This window comes from Cavia porcellus, unplaced genomic scaffold, assembly GCF_034190915.1.
Source record: "Cavia porcellus strain 051 isolate PalLab524CR breed Dunkin Hartley unplaced genomic scaffold, mCavPor4.1 scaffold_4, whole genome shotgun sequence".
NCBI classification, from domain to species: Eukaryota; Metazoa; Chordata; class Mammalia; order Rodentia; family Caviidae; genus Cavia; species Cavia porcellus.
The window spans coordinates 83,656,989-83,678,991 of record NW_026947487.1 but is presented as its reverse complement, the minus strand read 5'-3'; the positions used below and the strand labels follow the sequence as shown (position 1 = coordinate 83,678,991).

The 22,003-nt window shown below is 36.9% G+C and overlaps 1 protein-coding gene and 1 non-coding gene across 3 annotated transcripts in view; one reads left to right on the top strand and one right to left on the bottom strand.

Moving 5' to 3' along the window:
• The window catches only part of Nup93 (nucleoporin 93), a 104,684-nt gene that overhangs the window by 67,088 nt on the left and 15,593 nt on the right, over window positions 1–22,003 (bottom strand). For both annotated transcript variants that reach the window (XM_003472081.5, XM_063247353.1), the window contains exon 3: window positions 12,534–12,651. In XM_003472081.5, the coding sequence (XP_003472129.1) occupies window positions 12,534–12,651 (118 nt within the window). The remainder of the gene's footprint in view (window positions 1–12,533; window positions 12,652–22,003) is intronic.
• Window positions 3,686–3,786, top strand: LOC111757477 (small nucleolar RNA U13). The gene has a single exon (XR_002791820.1). It is a non-coding gene; the product is annotated as a small nucleolar RNA U13 (small nucleolar RNA).

Here is a 22,003-nt window from a genome sequence, read left to right as displayed (position 1 = left end):
CCTTCCAAATGGTCTGAGGGGAATAATGAAATGATGTAATGGCTGGAAAATTTACGTCTCAGATTTCTTTTCACACAACAGGAAGTTCTTCTATTACAAAACCAAGGAAAAGACTGGGTAATATAAGAATCGAACAATTCTGAGCTATGAGGCCCAATTTATATTCTATCTCTAAAACACACTTCATGTGATAATGCTTCACTTCTCTGTTAAAATATACCAATTTTCCTTGTACTTTCAAACAGAAGATCTTCTACAGTGTCAAGTATCTGGTGCAAACAGCTCAACACATTCAAAATAGTGGCTCTTCTAACAACTTCACAGCCAGTGCAGCAGTCAAGAAAGTGCACACTGCCAGGCACGGCAGTATATAGCCATAATCCTAATATTCAGTATGAGGAGTCAGGGGGATAAGTGAGCTCGAGGTCAGCCTGGACTACACAGTGAGTTCAAAGCCAACTGGAACTGCATAGTAAGACCTTGTTTCATAAGTTAAAAAATAAAAAGAAAAAAAGTGCACATTGAAGCCAATTTCCCAGTTTTTAAAATTAAACATGTCTTACTTTGTAATTACAGGTGAAAAGTAAGTTTCAAATCAGTCCTCTTTTTTTCTCTCAAAAATCTCGTATTTAATGATTCCAAAGTATCTCTCCCTCAGTCATAACTCAAAGAAGAGAGGGAACGCCCTCTCACTCAGTCAAAAGGTGCCCAGGTTATGAAAGAAAAGGGTAGAACTTCTTTGCAATCAATGACCACTCTTCCTCTAGGCACCAAGAGCCTCTGTCCAGCTCCCTCCATAAGCAGAACACCGCAACAGCCCTGGAGTCACATTCTAATGTCAACTCCGAGCCTGGAGACTGGTACCAGGTGAATGCTGATAGTCATTTCTATTGCTTAACTGTGACCTTGCACACTCAGTGCCACCCCCTTTTAGTCCCCTGCTTAGTCATTTCTTCTTGATTTGCTGTTAGTCTACATATAAGGACCAATTAGTCCAGAGAATAACAATTTGTATGAAGTCAGATGTTAAACATTCTGAATTTCAATCACTCACTTTTCTGCTGTCTCCTAGTAGTGAGTAATTTTGGTATAGATAAATTATTTTCAGCATTTCAGAGTATATGTAAGGTTGAGATCTTTGTCTGTATCTTTAAAAATCAAATGCACATAATACCCTTAGACAGCCAAATCATATTATGCGATCAAGATTTCAACATTCCGGCACACTGCCAGAGCTTAATGGCCAGTTAGACACTAAGTAAGGAAATGGGTCTGCATTAAATCCACAAATAAGTCAACAATCAATAGTTCAGTATTACACTAAAATTTTGATGTGCCCTTTAAATTGCTTCTAGCATCATCCTTCTAACCCAAGCTCAGCTTCAGAAACAAAACAAAGAAGATCAAGCAAGAAGTCAAACACAACCTATTTTCACAAGCACAAAGCCTTGGCATTTTGAAACTAAAAGCTGCTCCAGAATTTCACAGAAATCCTTTACAGTGTACCTGTAGGGCAGCAAACCTGAGAAATAATAGGCTGAGCTTTAGACAGTAAATTAAACTGACAGCTCAGCAAGCAAAAAACTACAGGCCAAAAAAAAAAAAAAAAAAGCACTTGGAGATAAACAAATGAGGCCTGTTTGGTCTGCAGAATTCACCCCCCAGCCCCACCCAGCAGGAGTTTGTACCTGGGTTTAGAAAGTATGCTTCCTCTCAATCAAGGTAATTTTACTGTTAAGCTCATGTAAATAACAGCAATGCCTACCACAGCCATTCAAAAAATGTTTCATTTTCCCTGGCATTGCAGCTTTCTACTCTATTTTGCTCTAAATGTGCTATCAACTATACTCCTATTTCATATTTCTTTCCATGAGCCTTCCTCCTTCAAATACATCTTGAAAATTCACTCCTTTACTAAAACAGTCATAGTCTAAATGGAATTCAAAACCCAGGAGGCTAAAAATACAGCACTGAATTCAAACCAAGAGATCAGCACTCAAGTTTGGGATACCTTGCTTGCTTCTACAGGCCTCATGCTCCTCACTGGTGAAATGTGGTTAGCAGAATCAGCCTGTGATGGTTACTGGAAAGATTAAATGAGGAAGCCTAGAGAGGGCACAGTGCAGTATCTAGAATAATTACTGTTCAATAAATCTCAGCCTTGCCTCCCTGGTAACACCTAAGGTAAAACAAAAGACAGAATTTTAAAGTTCTCTTTAAATCATGTTTCCATGCATAGGAAAGGAAGGGAATGAAAAGAAGGCAGGAAGGAGGCAGGCAGAACTAAAACTCATTCAACTTGAAGCATAGTTCAAAGAGTTCCATTCTGCAGTTTATTCCCAGTCTGCCATAGATAAATACAAAAACTAAAAATAAGCAGTTAGAAACTTTTATAACAACCTGACAAAAGAAATTTTCTCTCTATTAATTCTAATAAAAAAATCAAGGCTCATATTTATAAGTCTTTTATTTCATTTTTTCTAATAATTCATTTTTATTTTATTTTTATAAAAGAATGTCTCAGTCTAAAAAAAGCTGGGGGTGGGACTGGTTTGAGAAGTACTGATTCAGTAAAAGTACCTTGTGAATGACTAATATCAACCACCACTTTCTTCAACACAAAGATATGTGAGGCAGCTTAGGTTCTCATACTAGGACCAAGTGTTCCTGTAGATAAACCTTCAAAGATCTACCAAGTCCCTGCTCATTTAGAGACTAATCCTGAGGCAGACTGATATTCTTTGTGAGAAACAGAGAGGACACTCTCAAAGACTATTGCACCAGTGTATCTTTTTATTAAACTGGTACATTTTAGGTATAATGATCACATTTACCATAGGGAATTTGTATTTTGAAATTAAGTAATCATAACCTTCTATGGCTATTTCTACTTGCCCCTAAGGCAGCAACAGCTTTTTTTGGGGGGGGGGTGGTCACTTTGTAGCCCAGGCTTGCAGGCATCCTCCTGCCTCGACCTCCCAAGTGCTAGGATTATAGGCGTGCACCACCAGACCTGGTAGCAACAGCATTTTAAAACAATTTTTTAAAGGGATGGAGGCCTGAGCACCCTAGGGTGAGTCAGCCTCTGAAGGCCTACAGAAGCTATGCTTCGAGGCCTGCCCTCCACACCACCCTCCGGCCACTGCCATTGGGGAAGCATTGCTGGGCTCCCGCCCCACACTTCACCACTCAAAGAACCTCAAATCATAGGAACCTAGGTACTTAGTCCAATCTCCTGCACCGTGGGAAGGGCAGCCAGTGCAAGAAGTGCCTGGGACTCAGCAACTGGCTGATTCGGAGGAACACAGGAAAATGCTTAAGCAGGGTGCAATCTCCGGCCTCTGGCTCACCAGAACAAGTCCAGGAGACACAGACACAAAAGAAATTAGACTTCACACACCTGAAATTTCTGAAATGATAGCAACTGAAGAGACAACTTAGTGCTTATATTGTCTAATTAATTTTACATGCCTAGGGCCAAGGATTTAGCCCAGCGGCAAAAGCGCCTGCCTTGCAAGCGCGAGGTTGTGAGTTGGATCCCCAGTGCCAAAAAAAAAAAATTTTTTTTTTACATGCCTACATCTCACCTGAAACAAGTCCAGGAGACTTAGGCATAAAAGAAATTAGAAGCCACAGACCTGAAATTTCTTAAATGATAGCAACTGAAGTAAAGAAATAACTTAGGATCTTTCAGTTCACCAGTGTTGTGGTAGAGTGTTCACGCCACATGCATGAGACGTGCCTCTCTTAAACCTTATTACAATGTCACATATTACCATTCTGCCCTTAAGAAAAAAAACTCTGCTGGCCTTTAGGCATGGAGGTTGAGCAACTAACAATGTGCAATATAGTAACTATCGGTTGATTTCCTACTGTCTTGTTTTTGAAATCCAAGATCATTCTCATTGTTTTGTTTTATTCTTTTAAAAAAGGGGAGGGGTGGGGAGTGGAGGAAAATCTTGTCCGTAATCTGCTGCTTATGCCATTCAAAGAAATAAACCAAATTAGGCCATAATAATAAAAATCAGCCATCCAATCCACACTCTCACTTACATTCTGCTGATCCAGTTCACCCTTTTGCTTTATAAATTAAATAGCCCAGTCCTAGTTGTAAATATGTTTTACAAGACAAGGGTTCCTTCTGAGGCATTTCTTAGCCACCGTGTCACGCCCAGCCCTGCTTAGCACTTTGCTGCAGTGCTTCCAGTGCTGCAGATTTATGCAAAGCATAGGCAGGATTCTGCTGACTGCATCTCAGCCTCACAGCCACTCCACAGAGAAGCAGTGGTCTTTCTTCCTCCACGATAATTAAAAGTGGCACGTGCACCGCTGCCGATCTTGTGAGTGCTGCAGACCAGCAGCTGTCAGAATCAAGGGCTTCAGCCCCAACACGGCTGCCAACAACCTGGATTGAGGGAACTCATTCAGTCTCCCCATATTTGAGGTGCAGATATAGGCTGAGCATTTATGAGACAGAAAAACTCCTTTAAAAGAAAGCAGTATGTGCCCCAACCCCACTTCCAATATTGGGAATCAAATCTGGAGCAACCACTCTACCACCGAGCTACCCCAGTCCTTTTTTAGTTTGTTTTGACATATGGTCTGCTAAGGTGCTTTAAATGGCCTTGAACTTGTGATTCGCCTGCCACACCTCAAGAATAGCTGGGATTACAGGAGTGCACTATGATGTCATGCTTGCAACGGTTCTTAGTTTAGTTTAGAGGATACTCCCCTCCTACCTCCCAGCTTCTCTTCCTAGTCCTCAACAAACAAAAGTGACTGAAACCAAGCCCCCTCATCAGAGCCCCTCTCTTAGTTTCTTCACAGAATATGCATTTGTGGTAGAAAGACCGTCCAGAACCCGAAGTTCTGTAACTAAGGAGCTACACTTTGCAACTACCATTAATCAAAGGAACCACATTAGGCTGCAGGCCTGAAAAGCTCTGGATCAAACATTCCAAAATGGAAATAAGGGATCACAAAGCACTGTGGCAAGCAGATCAAAGTGGCATACCGGGTCAAGGGCTGCCATCTGAGAATAACAGACTGGCCTACAGTAATGCATTCAATATTTGACAAGGCTTTAACCGCCATTTAAATCACATCCACTCCAGTATCAAATAGTTCAGCAGATAAAAAGACATGCCCATTTCTGGTTCCTGAAACTAAGCAACTTAAAGATGCCAGGCTAAAGATGACAATATATTTTCTTCTTCTCTAGAGTGCTGGGGCATCAATAGATATTGGCAGATTAAGAGAAACCTAGTGAAGGAGGGAGGGGATGACTCAACTCCAGTTCAAAGGCAGCAGAGAGAGCCTGGCCACTACCTGAAGAGCTCTATTAAAATGTTAGATAAATATTTTAGCTATGGGCTTGTTCCAAAATACTCTTACAGAAGCATTCCAACTTCTTTCTTAAGTTGGTAATTGATATTTGCTTGTTCACTACAGGATATAAGAAACCTCTAAGACAAAAAGCCTGTCGTTTCCTGCTTGTTCAGACAGAATGTATTCAGCATCCATTTACTTGCTTGTGCTGAAAGCCTTGCATTCAAGTGTGAATGGATAAATAAAAGGACTGAAATCTTATATCCCTGGCTCATGTAAAAGCAGTTTGCCACATTGTCTGCAACCCCATTTTTATTCCAAAGTTACCACTTTTAATTCCATTCACGAAATTTCAATGTGCCACCACATCACAATGCCTACCTTTTCTCTTATCATAGACAAGCAGAAAAACTAAACCATTTTCATTCTCACCACAGTAATCAGCATGAGGCTATAAAACAAGATGGCACATTAGCCTATCTGTATGAAGACATTATTTTATTTATTACAGGCTACTGTTTTTTCTTTTTTACCAATTCTGAGATTTATACTGGGTTAAGGTTTAATGATAAAGAACATGAAATATTTACAAATATTAAGCAGGGGTAGTGTAGACACCATTGTGTTCACAATGAGAACAAAAAAAAAAACATGGCACAACTTCTGTCTCTAAGATGTGAGCAGAGTGAGATATGTATCTTTTCTTTTTTTTTTTATTTAGAGAAAGATTAAACAAAACAGAAAACAGGTAGAAATAGTACATACATTCAGAGAAAAAAAAAAGAGTAAGAAATCACTGGTTGATGTTGTCGTTTTACAAATAGTTGTTCAAGGATATGTATCTTTTCTATATGCACTTCGGCCTGAATTGTGGCCTAAAAATACCAGGTGTTCTAGGAAAAAACTACGGGTCCAGTGATAATCAGATTCGTTTGCTAGTGAGCCACAGCCCATTAACTACAGTTGTGTTAAGTCCAGGAGAAGCAGTTGCTATAAGCTGGGAAGGGGGCACAATTCAAATATCCAAAAAGTCTTCTACCAATACACAGCAAAAAGAAAGGTTACTATGAACTTCCTGTTGATTCTTCCCATGTCCACAAGGAATATTGCAAAGGAGATAAACACAAATGCTTAACTAAAAATACCACAGATTATATAGAATACTTGTTTATATTTTTATATTATCTGAAAAACTTTAGCAAAATCTTACTCCTTCCACAGTCCATCAAAACAAAATTTATAATCATCCAATTTAGGCTACATAGCCATTTTGTTCAGAGAATCCTGCTCAAACATATTAGGTGCAGGAACAACACAATATTTCTTAAAACATTTCTCAAAATTGTACAAATTCTCAGTATGCAAATACATGCAAATCTTATGAATGAACCACGTCTCTTCCTTAGATGTACTACAATAGCTCTGGTAAGAGCTCTGCTTGGCATACTAATTTAGCAGTTTTGGTTTCTGGAAAAAGATAAAATAACAAATGCATTTTCTTTTAAAAAGTAGTCCTAAAATTCAGATATTGTTCACCTATTCAGACTGCACTTTTCCTCAACTGATTTAAACTACGTATCTCATTTCTTAAAACAGAAAAGTTAAGCAGTCATCTATGTCTATAATCCCACCACTTGGGAGGCTGAGGCAGGAGGATTGCTGCAAATTCAAGGGCAGCCTAAACTACAGAATGAGAGTTAAGTGATTTAAGTGATAAGAATTCAAATTTTAACAAGTTACAACACAACTGATTCATAAGAATTCAAGTTATAAGAAGTTACAACACAACTGATTCATTTTTACACTTATCCATGACATTTAGTTTCTACTTGCTGTTTAAAATACAAACTAAACATGATTTGAACACTCTGCATTTCCAAGGACAGAAAAATAAAATAATGAATATTTTAATACAGATACAGTAGAGTAACCAAAACGTTTTTAGTAAGTTAATTACTATTACATCATTAATCTTACATGTGATATTTCAGTTTTCTTGATTACTTTTCTTATGGTTATTTTATCCCTGTGTAAGATTTCTTTTTCTCTTTGCTCATATAAGACAGATTTCTCTATTCAGATAGTTAGAGGTTTTTTTTTTAGATTTTTTGTTTTGTTTTGTTTTTGGTAGAAAAAGGTGATATTTCAGTTTTCTTGACTACTTCTCTTATGGTTATTTTATCCTTGTGTAAGATTTCTTTTTCTCTTTACTCATACAAGACAGATTTCTCTATTCAGATAGTTAGAGGGTTTTTTTTAGATTTTTTTGTTTTGTTTTGTTTTTGGTAGAAAAGGCCGCATTTTCACTTATCTAACATTAAAATTGGCCACCACTATGTTAAGATAATCTAGAATTCTTTCAACTTTGTAAGGGAACATTCACAACGTTCCCTTTTCCTAAACAGGAAAGGCACATTTTGAGGCCATGGGGAAGGAAGATTTGAGAAGACTATGTAAGTAGTACCATCTAAGCCTCGGACTGAATTTCAGTCCGGAGTCTCGGACTGAAATTAGGATGTGGACATTCTGCACAGCTGCTCCAAGCTACCAGAAGGTGATAAGCAAAGGCCAGAAGTGTAACAGGAAAACAAAAACAAAAACAAAGGTTGGTGGAAGCAGAGAATATAAACACACAAGGCGGCTCCTCCTACCTTGGGAAAATATCACTATTTAATCTTACCTATACTTACCCCAAAAATGATATATTTAATACTTTATAAAAAGCAGACTACTTCTGTTGAAAATATCTCTAGAGAGATCTCCCTAATAGGAATACCTAATACGAATAAGACACAGTAGTATATGCCTGTAGTCTCAGTTACTTGGCAATATGAGGCAGCAAAATCAGTTGCGCCCAGAAGTCCAATTCCCATCTGGACACCATAGCAAGATCCCATCTCCAAAATAAATAAAACTGTCTCAAACACATTACATGGTATTTGTTAATCTGTTCTGAAAGAGTAACTAGCATTAAACTATGGAATCAGACACACACAATCAGGCCTATTTTCTAAATATCCAACATAGAATACTGCTAAGATAGATGCTTGGCTGCGGTATGCAGTCACTGGAACAATTAGCAATGTTCAATAGCAATATGTCTTATCCTGATACTCATACTTCATACAACGGTGAAGAGGAGTTAGATTTCTTTAAATCTTCAAAAGTTGCATCATTTATAGTCAAGAGTTTTGAAATTTCTTATACTTGTAAGGGCAGTATGTTGAATGACCAAAATATATGACCAAATCCAAATTCCTATACATACATATATATTACTTAAAAATAGTGTCTTTGCAACTAAGTTAAAGATCTCAAGATGAGATCACCCTGGACTTAGGATGGGTCCTAACTCCAATGACTGATAACATAACAGAAAAGAAAGAAGATCTGACATAAGGAAGAACCTGTGAAGACTAAGAATGAGAATCAAATTATGCTAATTACAAAACAAACAATGCCTAAAGCCACCAACAGCTGAAAGATGGAGGATTCTCCCTTAGAGCTGGTGGAAGAAACATAATGCTGCCAATATTTTGAAACTGTGACAGAATACATTTTAGTTGCTTTATGCCACCAAGTTTGTGGTAATTTGTTGCTGCACAGATAGGGATTTAATATAGTAAATTTAGCAATAATATTATTGCTTTGGCCTAATGCCATTTGGAAATATTATAGCTTAATGCTGGGAAACTGCAGCTCCAATTTTTATGGCTGATTCAGGCTATTTCTGCTCAGCCTTCTCAAAATATACACGCAATCTAGTGAAAAAGCCCAGAACATAACTGAACTATGCAAATTCACACTTTAGTGTTATATAATACTTTCATCTATGGTACATTAGGTCTCTTCAGAGCTTAAGAAAGACATGCAACCTGTTCTCAGTATTTTTTCTCCACAGACAAAAGTGAGCAAGTAAAGCACTCTAAGAGGACTTGTAAGTACAAAATCACTTTGAAAAGATCAGTATAGTCTTTTTAGCAGTATGTTCTATTACATCATGGTTCCTCACCTGTATTACACAATTTGTCAGTCTTCATGATCATTTCTAAAAACTAAACTCAATAAACATATTAAAAATTACAGTAGTACCACACACAGGCATATTTGTATAGACTTTTAAAAAATGTATTATTAGTCGGACATGGTGGCTCACACCTGTAATCCCAGCACTTGGGAGGCTCAGGCAGGAGGATCCTTGAGAGCCCGGGACCAGCCTAGGCTACAAAATGAGCGCAAGGCCAGTCTGAATTGCATGGAGACTCTGTCTCAAACAGACAAAATAAATAAGTAATGTATTGTTGTTGGCCACAGCAACTTTTTAAAAAATACCTTCTCTATGCATACCAACATCATTAGCAGGCATAGTGGTACACACCTGTAATCTCAGCACCTAGGAAACTGAAGCAAGAAGATCACCATACATTCCAGGTCAATATGGCCTAGAGACTTAAAGAATACCCTGAACTACATAATTAAGCCCTATCTCAAAATAAAAACAAATTCAAAAACAAAAAAAATCAGATAATAACAAAACAGTAACAACAAAAAAAACATTAATTTCAAGCTCCATTAGAAAGTGAGGAAATATGTCAATATTTACCAAACAGAAAAAGACAATCTACACATGAGAAAATTCCTTTTCAAGCCTATAAGTAATGCAAATGATAAATAATAGAAAGTCCCAGGCAGTATCTGCCAAAGGCATGAGCACTTCTTTTATGAACACTACTTCAAGGATCTTATAAATGGACAAGAATTTTACTCTGATTGATATTTAGCAAATGGGATTAGGGTGCATCCTCGTTTCAAAACAATGCACTGGCTGAAAAACAAGTTCATATAGAGATGTCCATCACATTTACAGTAGGCAAATTCTATCTCAATAAAGCTATTAAAACAAATGGGAAAAATGACAATCAGATAGTATACATCAGACTTTTCTAAAAATAAACACATGAAAAAAAAACCTGAAAATCTCCAATTTTACTCTTGGATAACCAACACATTATGAAAAGAATTAGAAGGAGACCACTTAATGCTAATGGTATGAAATGGCTCAGTATTTACACTTGACTATGTACACAAGTCAAACAAGGACGTAGTACTACCAGATGGTGTATGAAGTTTAAGCATAGGTCAACAATTTAAAGCTTCCAGTCCCTACTGATAAGACTTGAGTCCCCATAGATCAGGTTAAAGCCACAGCCTTTTAGACGCACACTATGTTCTCTCCAGTCTTTGCTGACAAGACGAAGTACAGAGGGTTTATTTCAAATCTTCTTCAGGTCTAGATCATAAATTCCCAACTAGTCAAAAGTTATCTTAGACTGACAATTATGCATTGTTGAAGCTATTCTGGAAAGTCTAAGTGAGAGGTGAAATTCTGAAATGGAAACATCTTTTCTCTCAAAAGTTCAAAGATTTCCCACACAGGACCAAAACTCACAGCCATGCTCATTCCAAATTAAGAAATTCTCTTTGATATGATGAGCATGTATTGCTAGGAAACCATCTAATGAGGGTGTTGAGGATGGTGTTCTTGAATTAAGCAGGTTAGAAGACACGATCATTACCACTCAATGTATTTATAAATCTGTCAATATCTCAAGGTTAAAAAATGGAATACTATATCAATATAAATGCACAAAATATGTTACTAAATGTTACTGATGCACAAAGCACATTATAAAATATTACTGAATGTTCCAAGTATTCCAAAAATGCCAAAGAAAAATTTGAAAGCAGTTAAGTTTTCAAATAAACAGCTTCTTTGGAATTTTCAACATTAAAAACAAACATGCAAACAATATTTCAGCTAGGGCCATTTCTTTTCACACTATCAGGTTTGTCCCCCACCCAAATATATATATACATATATACATATATATATATATACATATATATATACACATTCAAATTACTTGAGCTCTATTCTATTCAACCCATCTCGTCTCTGTTACAAGTACTTGTTTACAGAGCATGCAGCAGTTAGTTGAGTTGGGTGACAGATGGGTGGCTAAAAATGTTTAATATGCCCTTTTAAGATATCTATATCAATATCTTAATATATTTAATATTTAATATCTTAAATCATGGAAAGGAGAAGGTATCTATAAATTTACCATCAAATATGATTCAGGAGGATACCAATAACTGGAAAAATTATGGACATTTATAATCATTCAACTCAAATTAGGTTTCCCAATAAACTCAGCAAATAGACTAAAATGGATGGTTTTTAGGAAGAGTAGTGGGATAGAGCATTAACCCAAACTGAGACCAAAGAACCATACAATTACTGTCGATTTCTACTAGGATTTGCTGGCACAGAACAGGAGTCCTGGCCATTTCAGAAGTAAATCAAATCAGACAGCGTGGTACACACTTGTAGTCCTGACTATTCAGGAAGCCAACAAAGAAGGATCACTTTAGCTCAGTAGTTCAAGGTCAGCCTAGACAACACAGCAAAGAACCCTCTCAAAAAAAAAAAGTAAAAGTAAAGAAAAAGGTAAAGTTAAATTAAAGATAAAAATCTTCTCAGAAGTCTCTTTATTCTAAAGTGAATAGTGTTCAATTCCTCCAAACTAAATGAATGACAAGATTTTTTCTTAACAATTTTATATGAGTTTCTGATTAGATTAAAAGAGCCATCAACTCTTGGTGGCATATATGGGTAAATGAGACTGGAGTGCTCTATTAGACTATTTCATTTCCTGGTGCCACTAATGCAGCCAAATATTTCCTGGAAGTCACTGAACAGGTTTCAGTAAACAGTGCTCAATTTATTTTTATTATTTATTGGCTCTTTGCCAATAAATGTAGCAAGATGCAGAAAAGAAATATGAAAGATTAATAGTAAAATTATTTGAAATCTAATAAAGAAAGCAAGAGAAACTTACACCTAATGTCTCTGTGTCTTGGATTAGGTCCAAGGAAGGAAAAGAAATCTGTTCTCATAATTAAGATTATCTAAAGAGGGGGGGTTGAAATTACTGTTTTAAACTTAGCCATATAGAGCACTGTCAAAATAACCCCATATTCTCCACTCTACCTCCAAAGCTGAATCTACCATTCCTTTACCATCTAGGGAAGAAAAAAAGAACAAAGAAAACTAGAATTCCTAAATCAGTTGTGAACAAAGGGCCAGGATCTTCAGCCTGGCTTGCATGCTCAGGGTTCCATATGCACTGGGCAGCACTTACCTGAATGTCTGTGTCCTTCACAGGCTCGAGAGGCTCAAAGGTGGTCGCTGCACTCAGACTCTCCAATCGCTGGGAGATGTGGGATATGTCAAGTCCTCGAGAACCAAGGAGAACTGACCTACATGGGGCATGGAAAGGAGACAAAGAGGAACAAGGAGAAGTAGAACATCTAATATAGTTCATGAAAATTATAGAGTATTTGTATTCAAAACTTCCTATTGTCCAGACAGTCTTATATGGCTGTTTTATATTTCCGTATAAAGATCTATTACCTGGTATAACAGATATAACACTGCATTTGGCAGAAAGAGAGATTTGAGTTCTGATTATGCCTGAATTAGAAAGACAGCCTCATGTGCATTGAAATGATAACAGTACCAAAGATTGGGCTGTCCAAATACCTGAAAGAATCCTATGAAGTAGATGCCATATTCTGCTTCATTTTGCATACAAGGAAACTAAGATGCAAAGAGGTTAAACAATTTGCAAAGTTAGAGAACCAGGAAATGGGAGAGACAGGTCATCTAGCTCTAGAACACACTTTTTGGGGGAAGGGGGAACAAATACTGAATATTGAACCAGTGGCCTTACACATGCTAGGCAAATGCTGAGCTGGATTCCCAGTTTTTCTATTTGTTTGTTGTTTGTTTAAATTTTGAGACTGGGTCTTGCTAAGTTGCCCAGGCTGGTCTCAAACTTGCAATTCTCCTTCCTAAGCCTCCCTAGAACCCAAACGACCACTATCCTATACCTATAGCCTCTGAAAATACAGATATAGTGAAACACAAATTTTAGAAGTTTTAGGAGTAAATTAGTCCATACTTCATTCATTGGCTGGGGAAACTAAAAGTCCTGGGCAGTCTATGACTCATTCAAAGTCAGTCAAACCAAAATCCAAGTCCTCATCATAGCCTCTCTTCAAAAGTTGAATACTATGCCAGTACCTCTTTAAGTTCTAACTCTGCTGCCTATTAAGTCCCTTGACCAGTAAATGCTTTTGAAAAGAAATAGCCAATGCTAGAAATGGAGCTTTTTAGTCTTCTCTTAAGTTTTCTTAAGATAAATTACATCATGAATTATATTGATACATCCAATTCAAAATTAAGAACACAGGGTTTCAGCACTATGGGAGGCTGACACAGGAAGATTCATAAACTGTAGCCCAGCCTGGGCAACTTAGTGAAACCCATCTTAAAATGAGAAAATAAAAAGAGACAGAGATGTAGTTCAGTATGAAGACCCTGGATTTAAACCCTATTAAAACAAATACCAAAAAAACCCCACACGGTTTCAGGTTAACTTTATAGATTTTTCTATCTGCACATGTATCTGCTTTTGTCCACATCAAGTCTCACACAGTAACTACTAATGCCCTTTATCGCACACTATACACACGACCATTTCTGAATAGCAGTAACAATCCTTCACCAACAATACAATTATTGAAGACATTAAAATGCTACTTGGTACCGTTCCCCTCTGTATGGTTATGTCATCAACGAATATGCATCTATATTTATTTTCAAGTTTTAATTCTTAATTTTGTTTTCAAGTAAAAGTTCCAAAGTCAGATCTATTTTAAAAGGGTCTTGCCTTCTTCACCTATTCCTGTTTTCCACAGGTAACATTTTGTTTACTCTGTACATTACTAATGCCTCTTTGTTTTCCATAACTGATGCTCTGCCTGCTGGGCTCTGGAGACACTTAAAGGAGCTGCTATTCCCAGGGCAGCTAATTCCTAGTGATATCAAAGGATTCTACAGCAATTCCATCTTTCATATGCAAACCAATCAATTCAGAGACCATATTCCACTACTACCTTTATTAGATTCTCACAAGGTTCTCACACTCTTGGTTACTATTCCTGTTCTAATAATCCCCAAACCAGGTACCAGACAGCTAGACACAGTTCTACCAAGTAACTTCTCTGGAAGTTATCTGAAAGAGCAAATCCTAAACACATTTAAACTGCCTTGCCTCCCTGCAGAGATCATAGTGAGGATCCTGTTCCATTTTCCCTCAATCTCTCTGCTTCCCAACTGGCTGTAGGCCATAATCCCAAGAAACACAATATCATGTACCTGTAATTCCAAATGCTGAAATTCCAGAACAAAATCCCTTAAGTCTAAATTCCCAAAAAATCAAAATTCTGAAAATACAACTCTAGAAAAAATAAATTTAAAAACTGTTTTAAACACATTTATTTGCATTTTTAAAGGAGGATTTATTCAAAAACATGACATACCACTTCATAGGTCACATTATACAATGAAACAGGCAATGTTAACATATTTTTGAAACAAAGTATAAACATACACTAATAATAATCATGTCACATGAGTATAACTGTTATGAACGAACAAAACCATATTCATAAAGAAACAGATCAAGAAGCAAAATGTGTAAAAGCATATTTTTGTTGGGCATGGTGGTGGTGTATACCTATTATCCCAACACCTAAGAAGCTAAGCAGATCACAATGACTTCAAGGTCAACCTGAACTACACAGCAAGACTGTCTCAAAAAACCGGAAGAATTTACAGTCATACCACCCTGAACATGTCCAATCTTACCTGATCTCAAAAAAATAAAAGAAAAAGAAAAAAAAGTATATTATTATGATTGGTAAATGTATACACCCAGGCTTCTAACTGTAGTCATCGAAAAACCATGAGGAATACATTAAGCCCAATGAGAAAACTGATCAAATCCTGCAATAAGGAGTTGGGAGTACAGCACAGCAGCAGATCACTTAACTGGCAAGCACAAGGTCCTGGGTTTAATTCCCAGTACTGACCAAAAAAAACCCAACTCCCCTCACCAAAAAACCCCAATTCTCTTCTTCACAAACGCACATGTTAAAAAAAAAAAAAAAAAAAAGACACCCCTTCACTTACTGTTTTTATGTATGTACACAATGCTTTTACACAGTCAACACTGCAATAATACATCTGGTAAAAAAGTCAAATTTGAAAAAAAAAAAAAACGAAGCAAATGACAACACTCTAAAAAGCCTTTACATAATTTATACCTCTCATACTGAAAAAGATGCAAAAATATATATCCTAGTAAATTGCCAAAGTTAAAATAATGGGGTTGGGCACAAAAAACTAAACATACGAAAAAGTATGTTCTGGGACAGGCTACGGGGAATTACATGGAGGTAGTCTAACAGCTGGCCAATTTCCTTGATCATTTTATTTTGAAGTCTTACATCACGACAGGTAGCAGTAGCTGCTCTTCTTTTAGGGCATGGCTCTCTTTAAAGAATTCATTTGCATTCATTTTCTGCATAGTGCTCTTTGAAATCCTTCTGTGTTCTGATACACACTGACACCAGTACTCCCTGTCTTCCTATGTGCTGTCTATGCTTCTATGCTGCTGTAGGTATAAAGAAACAAATCTACTCTGTATATACTAATGTCCAAACCGAGTTTGGCAGAAACACTGGTTACTGAATGGCAGGCAACACTGCTACAGAAACATTCTCTTGTCCTACCATGCACATAATTATTTTCAAAATAATCAGTAACTGCTGACTTCTTCAACAAACATGGCTTTAATTCATTAAAAGCTCCTGGAATTTCAACAGTTAGAGGTAACGCCAATCAGTAGATAAATAATGCATTTTTAAACTGAGATTTTCATCATTGTCAAATTACACGGCCAATCTTTTCCTCAGAATTTGGCTTTCTATCCTTTACATAGATACCTTCCCCGTAGGAATTGTAGTTTTCAGAATTTTGGCTTTTAAGATTTCATCAGGATTATGGCATTCAGGGTTGGGTCTCTCAAAACTACAGTACCACTCCTGATCAGTCCTGGGTCTTCCCCACCTAGCACTGTGTGGCATTCTGTGCCACCTTGTTCTTGGGCTCTATGAGTAAAACCCTTCTGCTTCATGACACAGTCACTTCCCTGACTGTGTATCTAACTATAATTGATTAAAAGCAAACCCCAGTACATATATAATATGTATATATAGGCATATTTACTGATTAAAAAGAAAAGAAGGAAGTATTTTAAAAGTACTGGGGTTTTGGGACCACCTTTTTTTTTTTCAAAAAGCTCAAGATATAAGTCACATACTATATAATTCATCATTTAAAATGTATAATCAATTTTTTAGTATAATTGCAATTATGCCACAATCACTACAATCAGTTCTAGAACGTTTTTATTATCCCCTCAAAAGAAAACTACTTATCAGTAGTCACTTCCCTATGCACTCACCTAATTCCTAGCAATTACTAATCTACCCTCCATCTCTCTAGATTTGCTTATTCTAGACACTGACCATGAATACAATTATACAATACTAGTGTTTTGTGACTGACTTTCACTTAGCATAATACTTTCAAGGTTTATCCATGTAAGAGTATGTATTAGAACTTCATTATTTTGTATTGCCAAATGATAGTCCATTATATAGCTATGATACATTTTATGCACACATTCATCAGTTTAGCTATTTCTATTGCTTGGTCATTATTAAAAAACGCTGCCATGAACATTTATCCACAAGTTTGTGCGTGGACAAATATTTTCATCTGTTAGGGACAGGCCTAGAAATGGAATGGCTCTTTCACATGGTAACTGTATTTACTCCTTTGAGGAACTGGTGTAAGATCATCCAAGAGCTGCATCATTTACATCTCTACCGACAATGTATGTTATTGTTGGGATCAAAAATGCTCCCAGAAGGCTCACCAGGTTGAAAACTTGCCTGATAGCTGATGGGGCTTTGGGGAAGGACTGGAACATGAGGGCTCTAATTTCACCATGTCGATCCAAGGGTTCAATTCGCAGTCTAATTGGAGGAACCAGGAGCGGCTTTTTAGAGTATATTTGTCCATGGTCCTTTCACTCTAGCGGTCTGCTTCCAGCTATCACAAGGCAAGTAGCCTTCCTACACCATGATCTTTGTTTTGTTACAGGGCTAGAAGCAATGGAGCCAAATGACCAGAGAATGAAATCTCTGAAACTATAAAAACATCTTTACTCCTTTACATTAACTTTTCTCAGGTGTTTTGTCACCATGACAGAAAACTAACACAATGTATGAGGGTTTCGATTTCTTCCACATCCTTATCAACACTTACTATGTTGTTTGGAGTACAGCTATCCTGGTAGGTGTGAGGTAGGCTCTTTATTGTTTTTTTGACTTGCAGTTCTCTAATGGCAAATGACATCCAGCATTTCTCACACGCTTATTAGACAAAGATCTTTTGCTCATTTTTAAATTACAATGTCTTTTTCATTATTAAATTCTATGAAGTGGTTTTTTTTAAAAAAACATTCTAAACACAAGTCCCTTAACAAAATATGACATTTACAAAATTTTTTCCCATTCTGTGGGATTTTGTTGTTGTTGTTGTTGCTGTTTTTTGTGTCATCTTTTAGCTTTGGTTTGTTTTTATTTTGAGGACACAAGATCTTGCTATGTTGACTTGAATTGTTCAACGCGGACTTGAATTTATTATATAGCCCAGGCTGGCCTCGAACTTGAGATCCTCCCACCTTAAGTGTCCAAAGTGTGGAGATCAAGCACCACTATAGCAGCATGTTATTTTGCTTTCCTTGTTAGTACAATAGAATATTTCAGGGGGGAGGCTTTGAGGGGCTTTTTTGGGATTTTTTGTTTTTGGCAGTTCTGAAGACTGTACTCTAGGTTAATTTACCTGCTAGTTAGTTCAAGTGCTAGGTTACATGGTCAATTCACAGGTTAGGCTAGTGATTTACCACTGAACTATATTCATAGCCTTTTCTTATTTGTTTGAACAGGGTCTCACTAAATTGCCCTGACTGGCTTTGAATTTGTATTCTTCCTGCCTCCTAATTAGCATGTGAGCAAGCCCGGCTTTCAGAAGTTTTTAATTCTGATTAAGTTCAACTATTTTTTTTCTTCTCTCATTGTGCTACTGATGATATATCTAAAAAAGCTCTACCAAACCAAAGGTCGGAAAGATTTACACCCACATTTGTTTAAGAATTTTATAGTTTTAACTCTTACATTTAGGCCTGTAATCCATTTATATATTATGAATTTAACTTATGTATATGGTAAGAAGTAGGTGCCCACCTTCACTCTTCTGCATGTAGATTTCCAGGATCATTTGTTTAAAAAGACTATTCTTGGATCCATCTGGGACTCCTCCTGTCTCTCAGGAATTAGCCCTATTCCCCATTCATTTTCTCCAATAAATTTTCCTACTCTAAAAAGAAAAAAAATTGTCCTTTCCCCCATTAAATGATCTTGGCACCCTTATTTAAAAATCAGCTAAACAGGGACACATGGATTTCTCTCTGGACTCAAAATTCTATTCCATTAATCTGTATGTCTAACCTTGCACCAGTATCACATAAATTTGATTACTGTGGCAGTCTAGTAAATTCTGAAGTTGAAGTATGAGATTTTCGCCTTTCTTCTGCCTTTTAAAAGATCATTTTGGCTATTCAAGGCCCTTGCATTTAGGATCAACTTTCCAATTTTGGCAAAAAAGGACAGCTGTGACCAATTTGGGGACTAGTAACACCTTAATATTTAAGATTTCTGATCCATGAATACCGGATGCCTTTTATTTGCTTTTTAAAATAAATAATAATATATATGCCAAGCATGGCAGTGCACAACTGTAATCCCAGCACTTGGGAGGCTGAAGCAGCAGGATTGTTATGAGTTTAAGATCAGCCTGGGTTACAAAGTGAGCTCAAGGCTGAACTGCATAGTGAGATCCCATCTCCAAAAAAAAAAAAAAAAATCACACACACATACATTCCTTCTGTTCCTTGCAGTTTTTACTTAACAGCATGTCCTACAATTACTCCACAGGAATATATATTGTTATTCCTTAGTCCTACCAAGAAGTACTCCAGAATACAGATGTGTCACATTTATTCAACCAGTGCCCTATTGGTAGACATTTGAGTTCTGTTGCTATTACAAAGAATATTGCAATAAATATCCTGTGCACAAGACTTTTCATATTTTTACTAGTATGCCTTTGGGATAGATGCCTGGAAATGGAAGTGATGGGTCAATTTTGCTACTTACTCCAAATTCTGTCCCATGGTGCTTTATCTCCATCAGTGATATGTGAGACTCCATCCAGTGCCCAAATGACTTGAAAAACTTAGAATTTAAAAATCAGCTAGTAGAATGGTTAGAGGAGAATGATCATGTAAGTGGGTGGTGCCTGCAATAGATGGTTCATGTTTTATGTATACAGAAACCCTGATTTTAGGTACAGAGGGAAGGAGAACTGATGAAGGTACAGTATCTAGGATAGAATGCTTTTACACACCAAAGTTGCACCAGAAACTTTCAGTTTCTAACAATGGAAAAATCTAAAGGCTCTCTGTCTTCTACCTGGCCCAATTCCTATAAGCTAGACAACCCCACCATGAGCAGAAAGTCATAGAAGTTGGAGTCAAACACTCTAGGCCCAGGACAGTAACAGTACAAAGGCTGTCCCCAGGACACATAAGGTTGGTTAAAAAAAAAGGCCAGGAGGCCATGGTTCAAGTCTCACCTACACTTCAATTCACTGAAAATTTTAAATACACTACTTTTTCAAGCTCTAGTTTTTTCCCATTACATGTAAAAAACAACCCTTGTCTCTCCTCTATAGCTTTGAAGACTTAATAGGAAAATGATTTGACAATTCCCTGGGAACTGAAAAGTACCATATGGCAAGTTCTTATTTTTACTAACCAAGCTGAGTCTGAATTCTGGGTGCCCACTTGCTATCTGACCTTCCTCATTTATAAAATAGAGCTAACCTTTATTTCACAAGGCTAGTTTAAGAGAAAATTATAGAAGATATGTTAGGTACATGGCACAGTACCTAACAAATATTAATTAAGTGCCTTAAAAGATAGCTGAGCAGTATTAAGACAATGAAGTTATAATTTGCTATGTGACTTTGGTCAAATGCAGTAGACATTTTTTATGTGCTTTGCATGATTATAGAGACAATTGTAGAAAAATAAACAAACTAAACACAAGTTATCTTAGAGGATAAAGAGAGAGACAGAATGACTGCTGACTTTTTCCTCGCCATAACTCTTGCGTACCAGGTTGTTTGGCTTCGGTTTGAATGCAAAATTTTAGCAAGCCACCTTGGTGAGAATGTGGGAAATGCAACTGATGACAGGCACTCAGGAACCTTCATAGATACTGATAACATTCTGTATCTTCACTATGCAATATATCATGGGTATGTACTCATTTTATTTTTATAACATAAGCCAGTAAACTTTCTCTGTAGAAGACAGTAAATATTTCAGGCTTTGTAAGTCATATAATCTCTATCATAACTAAACTCTGCTATTATAGCATAAAAACAGCACATACAATGGATAAACAAATATGGCTATGTTCCAATAAAACTTTAAAAGGCCATAGGCTGGATGCGGCTCAGAGGCCATAGTCTACAAATCCCTGATTTATAACTTTACATGTTATGCGTACTCTTTTCTATGTGTGAAAAAATTGAACAGTCTAAAAAGAAGAAACACACACATGCAAAAATGCTATCGAATCTATTCCCTAAAGTGAAAATTTCAATAGCGTATGTATAAACAAATAATTCAGCACAAAAAGAATTTGGTCTTAAATCTATAGTTTCACATCTTAAAAAGCAGGATTTTCTTTCAAAACTTATTTCATATAAAAAATTTTCCTACTCAGCTCTCCCTTCTTTCCTCATCCTGTATGTACTAAACTATTCACATCATACTTTTTATCTCTGCTTATTAAAGAAGATGGAAAAATACAGTCATTAGCCCTTTAGTTTCTTTTTAAGCATCTGCCCCACCCTATAGCCATTCTTTCCAAGGTTTAACTTCCTCCTCCCTAAAATAATGAATTTAAGGTAAAAAGAGATGAAGAAGAAAGGAAATTTACGAGAAAGAGAGCATGACTGGTAACTGTTACCAAGAAAACATTTTCCCCTTTTGTACTTAATAGACTATAAAGCTGATGCAATTAAATTATAACTATAGCAACTCAGCTGGTATTACAAGCCCTTTGCTCCAACAGCATCCTTGCACACAAGTAGGGCCTGCATGCTCAAAATTGGGCATAACCGCAGGCAGCCAGGAGCTACAATAAGGAGCCTTCGGGGAGAGAAAACTGGTAAAAATCTCTAAAGGTTGCTTGGACTGCCATGCATAAGGGCTCATGCCTGTAATCTCTGCTACCTGGGAAACTAAGGCAGGAGGATTACAAGTCTGAGGCCAGCCTGGGCAACTTAACATGACCCTGCCTCAAAAATAAAATTTAAAAGGGCTGACAGTATAGCTTAGTAGCACAGCACTTGCCAGGCATGCACGAACCCTGGATTCAATCCCTAGTATCACCCAAAAAAAGGTTTTTTAATAAAAAAAATAAAATAAAATAACACTTCAGGTATGGCTACAGAAGAATTTCTACAACATCCTTACTGACTCCGAAGAGCAGCCGGGAC